The 15,072-nt window shown below is 42.2% G+C and overlaps 1 protein-coding gene across 1 annotated transcript in view; it reads right to left on the bottom strand.

Annotated features, from left to right (window-relative positions):
• Positions 1-8,068: 8,068 nt before the first annotated feature.
• The window catches only part of C6H14orf39 (chromosome 6 C14orf39 homolog), a 49,827-nt gene continuing 42,823 nt past the window's right edge, over positions 8,069-15,072 (bottom strand). Inside the window, exons 9-12 of the mRNA XM_073350357.1 lie at positions 13,850-14,013; positions 11,814-11,949; positions 10,072-10,129; positions 8,069-8,271 (exon numbers count right to left, since the gene is read on the bottom strand). Of these exons, the coding sequence (XP_073206458.1) occupies positions 8,069-8,271; positions 10,072-10,129; positions 11,814-11,949; positions 13,850-14,013 (561 nt within the window). The remainder of the gene's footprint in view (positions 8,272-10,071; positions 10,130-11,813; positions 11,950-13,849; positions 14,014-15,072) is intronic.

The raw sequence follows: 15,072 nt of genomic DNA, 5'->3' as shown, positions 1-15,072 counted from the left end.
AAATCAAGGGCCTGCTAAACCCAATTTTGAGTTCTAACCTTGAGGTTTTGAGTTCTATCCTTGAGGGGGCCATTCTGCTTCTCGCAAAGCCACCCCCTTTCTTGTTTTTAATTCCCTGTAAGCCAACCCTGTAAGCCATGTCATCAGTCGCCCCTCCCTCCGTCAGGGCAACGGCAGACAATCGTTCCGCGCCTTTTTTCTGTGCAGACGCCATACCACGGCAAGCATGGAGCCCGCTTAGATCACTTTGGCAATTAGGAGCACATTAAACACCACACGCATTATCCAGCAGTATATGCAGCACCAGAACCTGGCAAAGCGAAACCGGGGGAGTAGGTGACGTCAGTGCAGTGACGAGACTGATGAGGACATGGACACAGACTTCTCTCAAAGCACGGGTCCTGGCAAGGTGGGCATCATGGTGCTAATGGGGCAGGTTCATGCGGTGGAACGCCGATTCTGGGCTCGGGAAACAAGCACAGACTGGTGGGACCGCATAGTGTTGCAGGTCTGGAACGATTCCCAGTGACTGCGAAACTTTTGCATGTGTAAGGACACTTTCTGACTTGCTTTCCCCTGCCCTGAGGTGCAAGAATACCAAGATGAGAGCAGCCCTCACAGTTGAGAAGCGAGTGGCCATAGCCCCGTGGAAGCTTGCAATGCCAGACAGCTACCAGTCAATCGGGAATCAATTTGGAGTGGGCAAATCTACTGTGGGGGCTGCTGTGATGCAAGTAGCCCACGCAATCAAAGATCTGCTGATATCAAGGGTAGTGACCCTGGGAAATGTGAAGGTCATAGTGGATGGCTTTGCTGTAATGGGATTCCCTAACTGTGGTGGGGCCATAGACGGAACCCATATCCCTATCTTGGCACCGGAGCACCAAGCTGGCGAGTACATAAACCACAAGAGGTACTTTTCAATAGTGCTGTAAGCACTGGTGGATCACAAGAGACGTTTCACCAACATCAATGTGGGATGGCCGGGAAAGGTACCTGATGCTCGCATCTTCAGGAACTCTCGTCTGTTTCAAAAGCTGCAGGAAGGGACTTTATTCCCAGACCAGAAAATAACCGTTGGGGATGTTGAAATGCCTATAGTTATCCTTGGGGACCCAGCCTACCACTTAATGCCATGGCTCATGAAGCCGTACACAGGCAGCCTGGACAGTAGTCAGGAGCTGTTCAACTACAGGCTGAGCAAGTGCAGAATGGTGGTAGAATGTGCATTTGGACATTTAAAAGCACGCTGGCGCAGTTTACTGACTTGCTTAGACCTCAGCAAAACCAATATTTCCATTGTTATTACTGCTTCCTGTGCACTCTACAATATCTGTGAGAGTAAGGGGGACATGTTTATGGCGGGGTGGGAGGTTGAGGCAAATCGTCTGGCTGCTGGACAACAGTGTGGTTAGAAGAGCACAGGAGGGCGCGGTGTGCATCAGAGAAGCTTTGAAAACCAGTTTCATGACTGGCTAGGCTACAGTGTGAAAGTTCTGTTTGTTTCTCCTTGATGAAACCCCCCGCCCCTTGGTTCACTCTACTTCCCTGTAAGCTAACCACCCTCTCCTCCTCCCTTCAATCACCGCTTGCAGAGGCAATAAAGTCATTGTTGCTTCACATTCATGCATTCTTTATTCATTCATCACACAAATAGGGGGATAACTACCAAGGTAGCCCAGGAGGGGTGGTGGAGGAGAGAAGCACGAGGAGGGGTGGTGGAGGAGGGAAGGACAAGACCACACAGCACTTTAAAAGTTTAAAACTTATTGAATGGCAGCCTTCTGTTGCTTGGGCAATCCTCTGGGGTGGAGTGGCTAGGGGGCCGGAGGCCCCCCACCGCGTTCTTGGGTGTCTGGGTGAGGAGGCTATGGAACTTGGGGAGGAGGGCGGTTGGTTACACAGGGGCTGTAGTGGCAGTCTGTGCTCCTGCTGCCTTTCCTGCAGCTCAACCATATGCTGGAGCATATTAGTTTGATCCTCCAGCTGCCTCAGCATTGAATCCTGCCTCCTCTCATCACACTGCCGCTACATTTCAGCTTCAGCCCGCCACTTACTCTCTTCAGCCCGCCACCTCTCCTCCCGGTCATTTTTGTGCTTTCCTGCACTCTGACATTTTCTGCCTCCACGCATTCGTCTGTTCTCTGTCAGTGTGGGAGGAAAGCATGAGCTCAGAGAACATTTTATCGCGAGTGCGGTTTTTTTCACCTTCTAATCTTCGCTAGCCTCTGGGAAGGAGAAGATCCTGTGATCCTTGAAACACATGCAGCTGGTGGAGAAAAAAAAAGGGACAGTGGTATTTAAAAAGACACATTTTATAGAACAATGGGTACACTCTTTCAGGGTAAACCTTGCTGTTAACATTACATACATAGCACATGTGCTTTCATTCCAAGGTCACATTTTGCCTCCCCCCCCAGCGCGTGGCTAGCCCCCCATCCCTCCCCCCTTCCTGTGGCTAACAGCGGGGAACATTTCTGTTCAGCTACAGGCAAACAGCCCAGCAGGGACGGGCACCTCTGAATGTCCCCTTAAGAAAAGCACTCTATTTCAACCAGGTGACCATGAATTATATCACTCTCCTGAGGATAACACCGAGAGATAAAGAACGGATGTTGTTTGAACGCCACAAACATATACTGCAAATCTTTGTTGTATAATGATTCCTGAGTATGTGCTACTGGCCTGGAGTGGTAAAGTGTCCTACCATGGTGGATGGAATAAGGCTGCCCTCCCCAGAAACCTTTTGCAAAGGCTTTGGGAGTACATGCAGGAGAGCCACGAATGCCAGGGCAAATTAATCATTAAACATGCTTGCTTTTAAACCCTATATAGTATTTTAAAATGTACACTCACCAGAGGTCCCTTCTCCGCCTGGCGGGTCTGGGAGGCAGCCTTGGGTGGGTTCGGGGGGTACTGGCTCCAGGTCCAGGGTGAGAAACAGTTCCTGGCTGTCGGGAAAACTGGTTTCTCTGTTTGCTTGCTGTGAGCTATCTACAACCTCATCAGCATCATCTTCCTCATCCCCAAAACCTGCTTCCGTGTTGCCTCCATCTCCACTGAAGGAGTCAAACAACACAGCTGGGGTAGTGGTGGCTGAACACCCTAAAATGGCATGCAGCTCATCATAGAAGCGGCATGTTTGGGGCTCTGACCTGGAGCAGCCATTTGCCTCTCTGGTTTTCTGGTAGGCTTGCCTCAGCTCCTTAGGTTTCACACAGCACTGCTTCGGGTCCCTGTTATGGCCTCTGTCCTTCATGCCCTGGGAGATTTTGATAAATGTTTTGGCATTTTGAAACCTGGAATGTAGTTCTGATAGCACGGATTCCTCTCCCCATACAGTGATCAGGTCCCGTACTTCCCGTTCGGTCCATGCTGGAGCTCTTTTGCGGTTCTGGGACTCCATCATGGTCACCTCTGCTGATGAGCTCTGCATGGTCATCTGCAGCTTGCCATGCTGGCCAAACAGGAAATTGAAATTCAAAAGTTCGCAGGCCTTTTCCTGTCTACCTGGCCAGTGCATCTGAGTTGAGAGTGCTGTCCAGAGCAGTCACAATGGAGCACTCTGGGATAGCTCCCGGAGGCCAATACCGTCTAATTGTGTCCACAGTACCCCAAATTCGACCCAGCAAGGCCAATTTCAGCGCTAATCCCCTTGTCGGGGGTGGAGTAAGGAAATCGATTTTAAGAGCCCTTTAAGTCAAAAAAAAGGGCTTCCTCATGTGGACAGGTGCAGGGTTAAATCGATTTAACGCTGCTAAATTTGACCTCAACTCCTAGTGTAGACCAAGGCTCACTTATGTTCAAACTCTTGAGAGATGTTCCAGAACAAAAGTTCTCTTTACTAGGGGACTGATCTTGCCAGCAATGCACATGCAGAATGTCCATTGATTGTAATGGATCAGGTCTTAAATAGCTCAAACTGAAAACAGCCTTTTAATTAGCTGATTAATATCGTAAAGTGTCAGGTTGTATTTTTGCATTTTAAAATTTTCTCAACAGATAAAGGCAATGAAAACCACTACTAACAATTAACATTCTTTCCCATCACCATTTTGGATTAAAGCTCAGTGCTGTAGCCCTTGTACGCTCTGAACTTGTTCCAAACGCAGATCTCCTGTTGATGGGTATTTCACACATGAAATGAATGAATAATTATGTGACAGAGAACCACAGCATGAATCCAGAGGGACAATTTTTCTCAAAATATTGACTTGTCATTGTCAGTAAAAAACAAATATGGCAATGAACCAGTTGTGAATTCTAACACTATTATTTGAGAGTAAGCAAACTATGTTCTCATGTGTCAGTGCTAAAGTTTTCGCTGATGTAAAATCCAGGTGCTCCTGTATTTATTTGTAAGCATTTTTAATCATCACAAAAACTTTGTAGTGAAGAATATTAATGTAACACTTTTTTTATTGTGTGAATGTCAACCACAAAATGACTGAAGACGAACTGCAGCTGCTATCTGGGAAATCTGTATTTTGAGTGAAAACAATTTTGTGAGTGTCCAATTTTGCACCAGCTGTGCAGTGCGCCATAATATAACAGCATTTCAGCAAAGTAAATTCTGTATACAAGGAGGAGCACAGAGACTTCCCAGTTCTCTTCACTTATCTTTGAAATTCATCCTTTGTGATCCAACTTGTCCTCCTGTCATTTATTTGCTTTATGCACATGTTGTGTCTTATTTATACAGTTTGTAAGATCTACGGGGCAGAGACTATCTTTCTTTATTGCCCTTGCCCCTTATCAGACCCTCTTGACACTGCCACCATATAAATAAACAATGATAATGAATTCCCAATTTTAAGGTGATGTCCCTTGACAAACTTCAGACCTTTTAAGGCAGTGGTCCCCAAACTGTGGAGCATGCCCGGGGCCAACCACCCAGGGTGGAGGGAAGCCCCACCAGGCCCACTCTGCCTCCAGCTCTCCTCCAGCCCCGCCCCTGGTCCCAGTCTCCAGATACAGCTGCAGCCCCAGCTCTGCTCCTGGCCCCTGCTCAGCCGCCAGCCCCCACTCTCGACCACCGGCCTCCAGCCCCCGCCCCCTGGCTGTGGCTCCACTCCTGGCTCCCAGCCCACAGCCTGGCTGAGACTCCGCTCTCAGCTTGCGGAGGCGGGGACACATTCCATTACTGGTAAGGGGAGTGCAAGAGGAAAAGTTTGGGCACCCCTCTTTTAAGGGGCTTATTGTGGACAAATAACTCATCTCGCTCATTGTTGGAGGACAGGGAGAGTTTTTCCCCCCCCCATGGTTTTCCCATTAACTCCTTTCTCATCCTTAAATTTTTTTAAATGATGGATACAAACATACTTGTACTAAGTGGAAGCCTCTTCTGAACAGTAAAAACTCATTTTGAAGTAAATATGATGGGAAAATATTCTTGTGGCATTTCTGGTTGAAATACCAGAATACTGACATATTTCTGTGGGTATTTTTCTGTGAGAAAGATGACTGAGAGGCATGCAGGGTTTTCCTCCTGGCAGCACCGGGTGGGTAACAGGATAACGATTCTCTATGGTATATACATATTGTATTCAATAGATTCAAATACAAGAAAAGTAGCTAAATACCCTGATATTTATTAACATTTTGTTGGACTTATGTGTGCTGCTTAGTTTTATTAAATGTTTCCTTTGGAAGAGAGAAAGTATTTAACAGTGCGTAGGTTCTATGTTGATGGGCACAAAGTAAAACCTCAGACAGCCACTAACAGTTAAAAAACAACTGAAATATAAAGTTAGGTCCCCGACGGATGTAAATTGGCACAGGTTCAGTGAAGTCAATGGAGTTATACCACTTTACACCTGCAGAGAATTTGGCTAATAGTATCCATTACAGGCATTGATATGGTGCTTTTCATTATAGGGTATGTCAATTAAAAACCAACAGCTGGCCCGTGCCAGCTGGCTCAGACTAAGGGGCTGTTCAACTGCAGTGTAGATGTCCAGGCTTGGGCTGGGGTCTGGGCTCTAAGATCCTGCGAGGTGGGAGGGTCCCAGATCTCAGTCTGCAGCACAAGCTGGAATGTCTACACCGCAATTAAACAGCCCTGCAGCCTGAACCCTGGGAGCCCAAATCAGCTGTCACAGGCCAGCTGCAAATGTCTAATTGCAGTGCAGACATACCCATGTCTAGGAGCACTGTACATTGCTTACACTGAGACAAAAAACAATTCCCATGTATGTAACTAATATTCTATAACACCACCCCTCTTTCCTCCACTTCCAGGGACGCAACTTTAAAAAGATAGAGACAAGGATGACATTGAGAGAGTAGATGACAGAGGAAACCAAGAGTCAATTATGGAATAACTAGACAAATAGGTACATTTTGCAAGGCTTTCTAGATGTGGCCAGTATTGGACTTAGGAGACTTTCTGGCTGTAGCATATTCCAAAGCTTTCTATCTACAATGACCTAACTCCAGCTCCCTCAAATCTCACCCTTACCTTAAGTGTTCCCGATAAGTACTGATTGGATGGTGGGTCAGAAAGAGAGTTCTGAGACAGATCAGGCCTACATCATTTGGGCCCCACACCACAAAGGTATTAAGGCACTAAGTTCCAGTTTTAGGCTCCACTGCAATCCACAAAACTCCCACTGAACTCTGTAGGCACCTAAACTCACTTGGTGCCTATATTTTCAGGGTAAAAATTCCCTCAGCACCTAACTGATTCTGGGCATGCACACAGCTGCCTAACTCTAGGTGTCCAGATGTCTATCTCCCAGCTAAGCTCCAGAGCGATCCACAAACTGGGGGAAGGCAGGCAGATGAATGCCTATCTTGTGTGCTGGGCCCACTCCCATAGGTGTGCTGAGAGGGTGCCTACCAGGTCTCATTCAAAATATGATCACTGGACAAGGTGGTGCTGCTACCCAACTTATAGCCCAATGGTTCGAGCACTCAACTGGGATGTAGGAAATGCAGGTTCAGTTCCCCCCTCTCTGCCAGAGGGGCAGCAAGGATTTGAAAAGGGGTCTTCCACATCTCAGGAGAGTGCTCAGACAACTGAGCTATGGAATATTCTGATGTGGGACTGCATCAGTCTCTCCTGTTGAAACTGTTCCACTGTGGAAAAATAATGAAAGAGTGTGTGGAGCAGGATAACTGGACCCTGGGTGTCCACCTCACAGGTGGGTACCCTAACCACTGGGCTACCCAGTCATTCTCTCTCTTTCTGGCCCAACAACTGTTCCACTGTGGATAAATACTTAAATAATCATCAAACTTCACACACAACTTAGGTGGCTGAATGCCTGTCTTCCCTGGGTTTGTGAATTGCTCTGGGGTTTAAGTGGGTGTTTTGTGCATCACAGTGGTACCAAAACTGGGATTTAGGCACCTAACTCCTTTTGTGCATTCTGGCCAAAATATCAAATACTCTAATTACAGAATTATTTCAGTTTGCAAAGTTGACTAAAACACTCATTCACAAAAACATATACGGTAATTGACAAACAAGTTTATTTTAAAAATGTGTAAATTTTTACTTTAAATGAGACAATCAGCCAATTTCTGAATGCTGTATTTAACCCAATAAACAAATTCAAACACTGTTTAATGCTGCAGTAAAATGGTTATTTTTTTTTACAATAAATGAGTTAACTAAAACCATACAAAACAGTATTTATACCACTGACAACAAGTGTTCTGTTGCTATTACTGACACCAAAACCAGCCTCCATTTTTTGATATCATACATTTAATGTATTCAACACGGAGGTTTAATATTCAGTAAGAGGTACTGAATAAACGGAATATGCTATTGCCATTGATATTTTTTCTGTTTATGTTAACGTGTGCAGGTTAAAGGAGAGCTTATCAAAAGGTTTCATGCAAACAATACATTAAATCATTAAAGTGATAAAAAAAATAAAAACATCTAAGAGCATGTATGATCAGTGGAGAATATTTAAATGCTCTTGATGCAAGTACAGTAATGTCACCTTACATTAAATGACAGAGAAGTGAAATGTTATGAATTTTTCTTAAGTTGCTGAAAACAAGGGTCAAGGCTAAGCAGCAAAAATATTCAAAAGAAAGTCAAGAAATCTATTCAAAAGAGTGTAAATGGCTTTGTATTTTGTGATGAAGAGTGAAAACCTTTCAGAGAGGAAGAATGTGATGATCTCTGATCCTGTCCAAATGCAAATGGAAAGCTGAAGTCATCTTTTCCTTCCCCATATGCATGAGAAGACGACTCTGATGGAAAGGAAAATGTAAATACATCTTCATTTTCCGATTTCCCAAATAAGCTTCCTAGAGGGAATACATATTTTAATTAATCTGTTAAATTAGATGAAATCTTATTTTAAGACAACTGCAATTGACTGTATTTCTGAAATAATGTACTGTATTTTAACATCCTGTTGAATATCAGCATACAATGGCATGTTTATTCATGCATTAGAAATGGAGCTCCCATTACCGAGACACTGTATTCAATGAAGGCTAGCAAGACAGTTGCATCTAATTGATTAGAGTCTTTCATGGCGTTCTATAGAGCTCTTCCTGATGGTCCACAGAATGAAATATTTTGAGACAAGCTTTAGAGGGATTGGGTGTTGAGAGGGGAGGTGTTCTGTAAAACGATCTCTTTTCTTACAAAGTGGTCACAAAATGAAAAGCCCCACTATTCTATGATTCTATGATATTCTAAGATTGAGTTCACTACGTCCGGGTGAAGGGACCACTTGTGGCCGTGGAACAACCTGCTCAGATGGTCCGCCAACTTGTTCTGGAATCAAGGGAGGTACGATGCTTGCAGGTATATGGAGTCCTCTATACAGAAGTCCCACAGAATGAGGGCTTCCTGGAAGAGGGGAGAGGAGCATGCACCCCCCCTGTTTGTTGATATAAAACACCACTGTGGTGTTGTCTGTCATGACTGATATACATCTCCCTGCTAGGTGGGCTCTGAAAGTGTGGCATGTCAGGTGCACTTCTCTTAGCTCTCTGACATTGATGTGTAGCGCGAGATCCGCCTGAGACCAGAGGCCTTGTATTCTGAGGTCTCCCAAATGTGCTCCCCAGCCCAAGTCTGACGCACCTGTCACTAGCAAGAGGGATTGCTGAGGACTGGTGAAGGGGACCCCTGCACATACAGAAATGTGATAAAGATGAGCTTGTATCATACATATGTATATAATTATATATACTTGCTTCGCTATATTCTAACAGATAATGACTGGCCTTTGAAGTTCTAGTGCTCCAAATGAGATGAGAGTATAATTCCCAACTATGAGGTTATAGAGAGACAGAGGGTGAAATCCTGGCACAAAGCTTCCATTGACTTCAGTGAGGGCAGGATGTTAACAAGAGGGTACAAATCAGAATAGCACCCTTGATTTCACTGGAGCAATGCTGATTTACACCAGTTGAGGACCTGGCCCAGAGGGGCTGATTTTCCTCTCATTCACTTCAATTTTACATTGATTTAAACAGAAGGAAGTGAAAGCAGAGTCAGGTCCAAGCATTTCACTAACAAGATGGAAACATTACTTGTACTTTAGAGATGCCCAAAGATACACAACTTCTCCTTCTTACATTGATAACCCAAAATGTTATTAACAGAACCAACGTGCACTTACAATTAAGTGGAAGCCTTGGGGTAACCCATAGGCATTAGCTGTGCTATGGCTGTTTAACATTTAATAGGACAGAAATGAGGTTTTTTAATGAGTGACAAAGCTCTCAGAATTGCTCCTTTCACCTTGGTGTTCTCTCTCATGGATTGTTCCAAGTACATCTAATGCCAGACTTCCCCCTGCCCCTCCACTGCCTCCCTCTCTCCTCCCACTTCTTCTTGCCTCCTCCTTCATGTAAATGTTGTCCAGTTTTTGTGGCTCTGATGTAATATTCAGGGACATATTTTGTGCTGTTTCAAATACACATATATACAATGGGCCACTAATTACAGGGTCACAGTTTTACTATTGCATCATTATTGAACAACATTTCTATTCATCAGGGATCTCTTTTTGAACAGAGCCACATGTAGTTAAATTATCAATTACATGAATATGAAATATAAAACTACTTTTCACTTTCAAAGCTTACCAATATCTTTGTGTGGGGAAATAGGGTTTATATTTCCTGCAGAATAACTTTCATCAGTCTGAAACATAGAAGCCATTATGTTTAGCAGATGAGAAAACTACAATATAAACTATAATACTGATGTAAGTATTGATTAATTTTACATAATTTCATAATGATTAAAGTTTTTAATTTAGCTAAATTGTTACATTTAAAGACATTAAAATAGTGTGTTTTACCTCTTCAGTCAATATTTAAAGATTACAGATGATTCAACGACTGCAGTGGTAACCAGTAAAACTACAGTCCCAAAATCAACTTTTGACCAGCTTCTAATTCCGGCAGCATATGCCTGCAAAGGGCTAATATTGTCATTATTATTCCATCTTTAATTCCAAAAAGTAATCAATAACTCTCAGAAAGATGGCATCTAAAGTCACCCTATTGGATAGCCTTTATATGACTACTCTTTGGTGTATGAAGCTATATCCTACATTCCAAAGAGCTACTGCAGTAAAAAGTTGTTGATCTCCATGCCATGAGTGCAGAGGTTGGACTAGATGGTCTCAAGGTCCCTTCCAGTTCTACAATTCTATAATTCTTCTGTTAAATGAAGTTCGAGCACAAGCACTCACTACTCTTGTAAGCCCTCACTACAAGCACTCACTACTCTTGTAAGCCATCTTATAAAGATGTTCCGATTAATTACTAATCTTTCCATATGGCTTCTGAAAAGTTCTATAGACCAGACAACATGAGGGGATCAATCCTCAGATGCTCTATGCAGCTGAGGTGTGAAGATGGGGAACAGGAAGGTAAAAGTGGCTCAATGCTACATTTGCGACTCTCCATCCTGGGGAGCAGCAGGGGGCTGGTTCAGCTCCCAGTGCCTAAGTACTCCATGGAGTTCTAGCCATGTCCTTTTTGCCCCAGCCAGATCAACCAGGCTTACACATGGCAGTGGGCCTACACAACAGAAACTCAACCAAAAGATAACTTGGGATGACATCATATTCATATTCAGGGCTTGAAAAATCCATTTGCTCTGCATGAGTAGGAAACTTTCCCATGGAAATGATATCACCTTCTGCAGAAACTAAGCTTTCTTTAAAATAATTTTAAAAAAACCAAAACCCTAATATATGGTTGCAAAGTAAACCTTCTAAACTGGAACTGAGTGTTACTAATGCATTGTTTGCTTGTACCTGCAAAGTCCTGTCAGTTTTCACTGCTGTTTTTCAAGTTGATAAGAATCAAAGCAATTTCCTTCTGCTGCCTCTTAGGAAACCTAAGCAGAGGCTGGCACTGGAGCTATGCACGGAAGAGGGGGACACAACAGTGAAGGCTGAAGGAAGGGAAGAGTAGTGGAACCATCTCCTCTTTTCCCTGTTCAGGAGCCAAAAGTTGCAGAAGGGTCCTTGGCCAAGATTCTCAAAGGTATTTAAGTGCCTCATTTCCATCAGAATTAGGCACCTAAATACCTTTGAGAATCTGAGCCCTGTTGCCTTCCATTGTACCAAATGCACAAGGGCCAGCCCCAGCGAGAAAAAATTCATACCTGAGCTGAAATTCTCGTACTGGAATTAGCAGTAGAAAAGCAGTGCCAAAGGTTATATTTTATAAAAATAAACAAGCTAGTAAACAAGTGACAACGTAAGTGAACACAAAGGATGCTGGAAACCTTTTACGCAATCAATGAAGTTTTCTAAGAATACTTCACTTTGAGAAAATCAACAGATCATATCTTTAAGATTCAATATTACCTGGTCTGATAAATTTTCTGCTCCAAATATAGATGAGTCAAATAAATTAAAGCCAGGTGACTTCTGGGTACAGGGCATAAGAAAAGAAAAAGCAGGTGATTTGGGGGCTGGTCCTTCACAACCTAAATTATGACTCCTGTAATGAAAGAAAGGAAGAAACATTTTAAGAAAGCATTTTATCTTGAGAGTTATAAAACAGAGTCTCCCTATGTTTTAATAGAAGACCCTAGGTACACTGGGTTTGATTCTGATCTCACAATGGTTTTACATTGGTGTAACTTCATTGACCTTAACAGAGTTACTCCTGATTTACACCTATGTGAAATCAGAACCAGGCATTAATTCCTGGCCCTTACACCAACAATTGCTTCCTGTAGCACAAAGCAGGTAACAGTATTACTCATAAGAACATAAGAACAGCCATACTGGGTCAGACCAAAGGTCCACCTAGCCCAGTATCCTGTCTTCTGACAGTGGCCAATGCCAGGTCCCCCCAAGGGAATGAACAGAACAGGTAATCATCAAGTGATCCATTCCCTGTCACCCATTCCCAGCTTCTGACAAACAGAAGCTAGGGACATCATTCCTGAACCTGGACCCATTGATGGACCTATCCTCCATGAATTTATCTAGTTCTTTTTTGAATCCTGTTATAGTCTTGGCCTTCACAGCATCCTCTGGCAAAGAGTTCCACAGATTGACTGCACTGTGTGAAGAAATACTTCCTTTTGTTTGTTTTAAGCCTGGTGCCTATTAATTTCATTTGGTGACCCCTAGTTCTTGTGTTATGAGAAGGAGTAAACAACACTTCCTTATCTACTTTCTCCACACCAGTCATGATTTTATAGACCTCCATCATATCCCCCTTAGTCGTATCTTTTCTAAGCTGAAAAGTCCCGGTGTTATTAACCTCTCCTCATGTGGAAACCGTTCCATGTCCTTAATCATTTTTGTTGCCCTTTTCTGAACCTTTTCAAATTGCAATATATCTTTTTTGAGACAGGGCAACTCTAAGCATGTCACATGTTTCTCCCCCTGAACGGATGCCCCAAGCAAAGAGTTTAAGAAAGAAAAAACACACAGTCTAGCAACTTTTTCACTAGATTAAAAAAAAACGTTCAGCCTTTGAATGTTTCCCACAGTCATAAATAACCCCTGTCTATGGAGCTTTTCTCCACCAGGAGAAGCAGAGTGAGCTCATTGTAGCCAGTCAGAGCAAAAGATCAAACATTGGTTCTTATTTACAGATAAATGCTGTAATACTAAAATCAATAATATACTGTAAAAATATCCCTTAACAGAAGGACTTTCATACCGGGGAAACATTTAAACTTGTTACAAATATGTGGCAAGAAATTGGAAGTAAAAAACAAAAAAATAAGCAATCAAATACAATCTCATATACACAAATCCTCAACAAGAGAGTTATTTGGAAAGCAATAATGCTGAAAAAGATTTAGTGTGCTGGAGAGCTAGTTAGACATGAATTTCAAATCTAACATGGCAGCAAAAGAAGCCAGTGCCATTTCTGGCTACATAAACAGGCAGATCTTTTTCTCCTGCAGATTCTGTAGTTAAGAAATAATATCAGATTTATGTTTTCCCAATGGCAATAGAGTGTGAGATCATAAATGCAGGATTATGATTTCACTTCAGTATCAAAGAGAGTAAGAAGCATTTTAGATTACCAATAGTCATGGTGGAATCTAAATCTCTGGCAAATTTTAAATCAAGGGGGAAAAGGCCCTTATTTAGGCATCAATGCCCCAAATAAAGCAAAAGAAAAACAAAGAATAAGTGCCCAGTACACTGTTGAATGTATAAATGTTCTCTTTCAAGTCTGCTTCAGTATGAACGTCCCTCCAAAACAAAATTCTATTTGCTATCATAATAATTTAAATAAAACCCGAACATTGTTCAGCACTGTCTTGCAGGAAAAAAAGTGTGTTTTTGCATAGAAAAATTAATCAAAATATTTATAAAATGCATATCAACATCACATGATTCATGAAAGATCAATAAAATTAAAACCTTACAATTCAAAAGGAGGAGTTTTAGGGAACTGGGCTTTCTTCCCATTAGATTTTGGTGTTCTTATAAATAAAGGCATTTCAGGGGTTTGCAGAAAATGTTCACTACTTCCTTCTGTTGCTTCAGGATTATCCTCACTTGACTTAATAAAACACTCTGTGTGTACATTCTGTTAAAAAGAAATGTCACATAATAAAAAACAAGCTTATGGCATTTTCATCTTTTACAAAATGTCAATAGTCCTTTTATCAATAAATATATTGACTGTATTTTTGTCTCCTTTGTTTAGGTAAAAATTTAATATTTCATAAAAAATAAGGGAAGACTTTAATAAACTGCTAAAATTTTAATATATTTTATTTTTTATTGGACCACTTTCTGTTGATGAGAGAGACAAGCTTTCAAGTTTACACAGGGCTCGAAAGCTTGTCACTGTCACCAACAGAAGTTGGTCCAATAAAAGATATTACCTCACACACCTTGTATCTTTAATATCCTGGGACCAACACCACTACATATGCACACTATAGTTACCTTTGCATATTAACCTATGTGGTTTACAAAAAATCACAGCTGGATTGAGACCATACATTAAAAATTGCAGCACAAAAAGAAACTGGGAAAACTTATAAAAAGACTGAAAATAGGGATTTAGAATGGAAGAGCCACCTCAACCTTACCCATCTCCAACAGATCACTATATTTCTCACAGTGGAACTATTTAGATTTAATGCTTTTAATAGCAGTGGAAAGGGATAACCTTTCAGTACTCTCTAGTGGAATTAGGGGACATCACCATGAGAACATACTTCAGTTCACCGAGATTCTCTCTTCCCAAAGGAAAGGTTAGATGAGAATGGACACTTGAACTCTGAACAGGAAATCTCCACCAGGACACAGGTGATATTTTTGTAAAGGAGATCCTTCTCTACAAGCAGCACTCAAAATGAGAGCTTTTATTAGAACTTAAAACATAGTTCTGATGGGTGAAAGTTGACACTAGACAAATTGAGACTGAAAATAAGGTGTAAACTTTTAACAGAGAGGGTAACTAAGCATTGGAGCAATTTACCAATAGTCATGGTGGAATCTAAATCTCTGGCAAATTTTAAATCAAGACTGGAATTTTCTTTTTAAAATGCAGTGTCTAGTCAAAAGGAATTATTTTGGGGAAGTTCTATGACCTGAGTTATACTGGAGATCAGACTTGGTCCCTTCTGTCCTTGGA

This window comes from Lepidochelys kempii, chromosome 6 (assembly GCF_965140265.1).
Source record: "Lepidochelys kempii isolate rLepKem1 chromosome 6, rLepKem1.hap2, whole genome shotgun sequence".
Lineage (NCBI taxonomy): Eukaryota > Metazoa > Chordata > Testudines > Cheloniidae > Lepidochelys > Lepidochelys kempii.
This window is presented reverse-complemented; position numbering and strand designations above follow the sequence as displayed.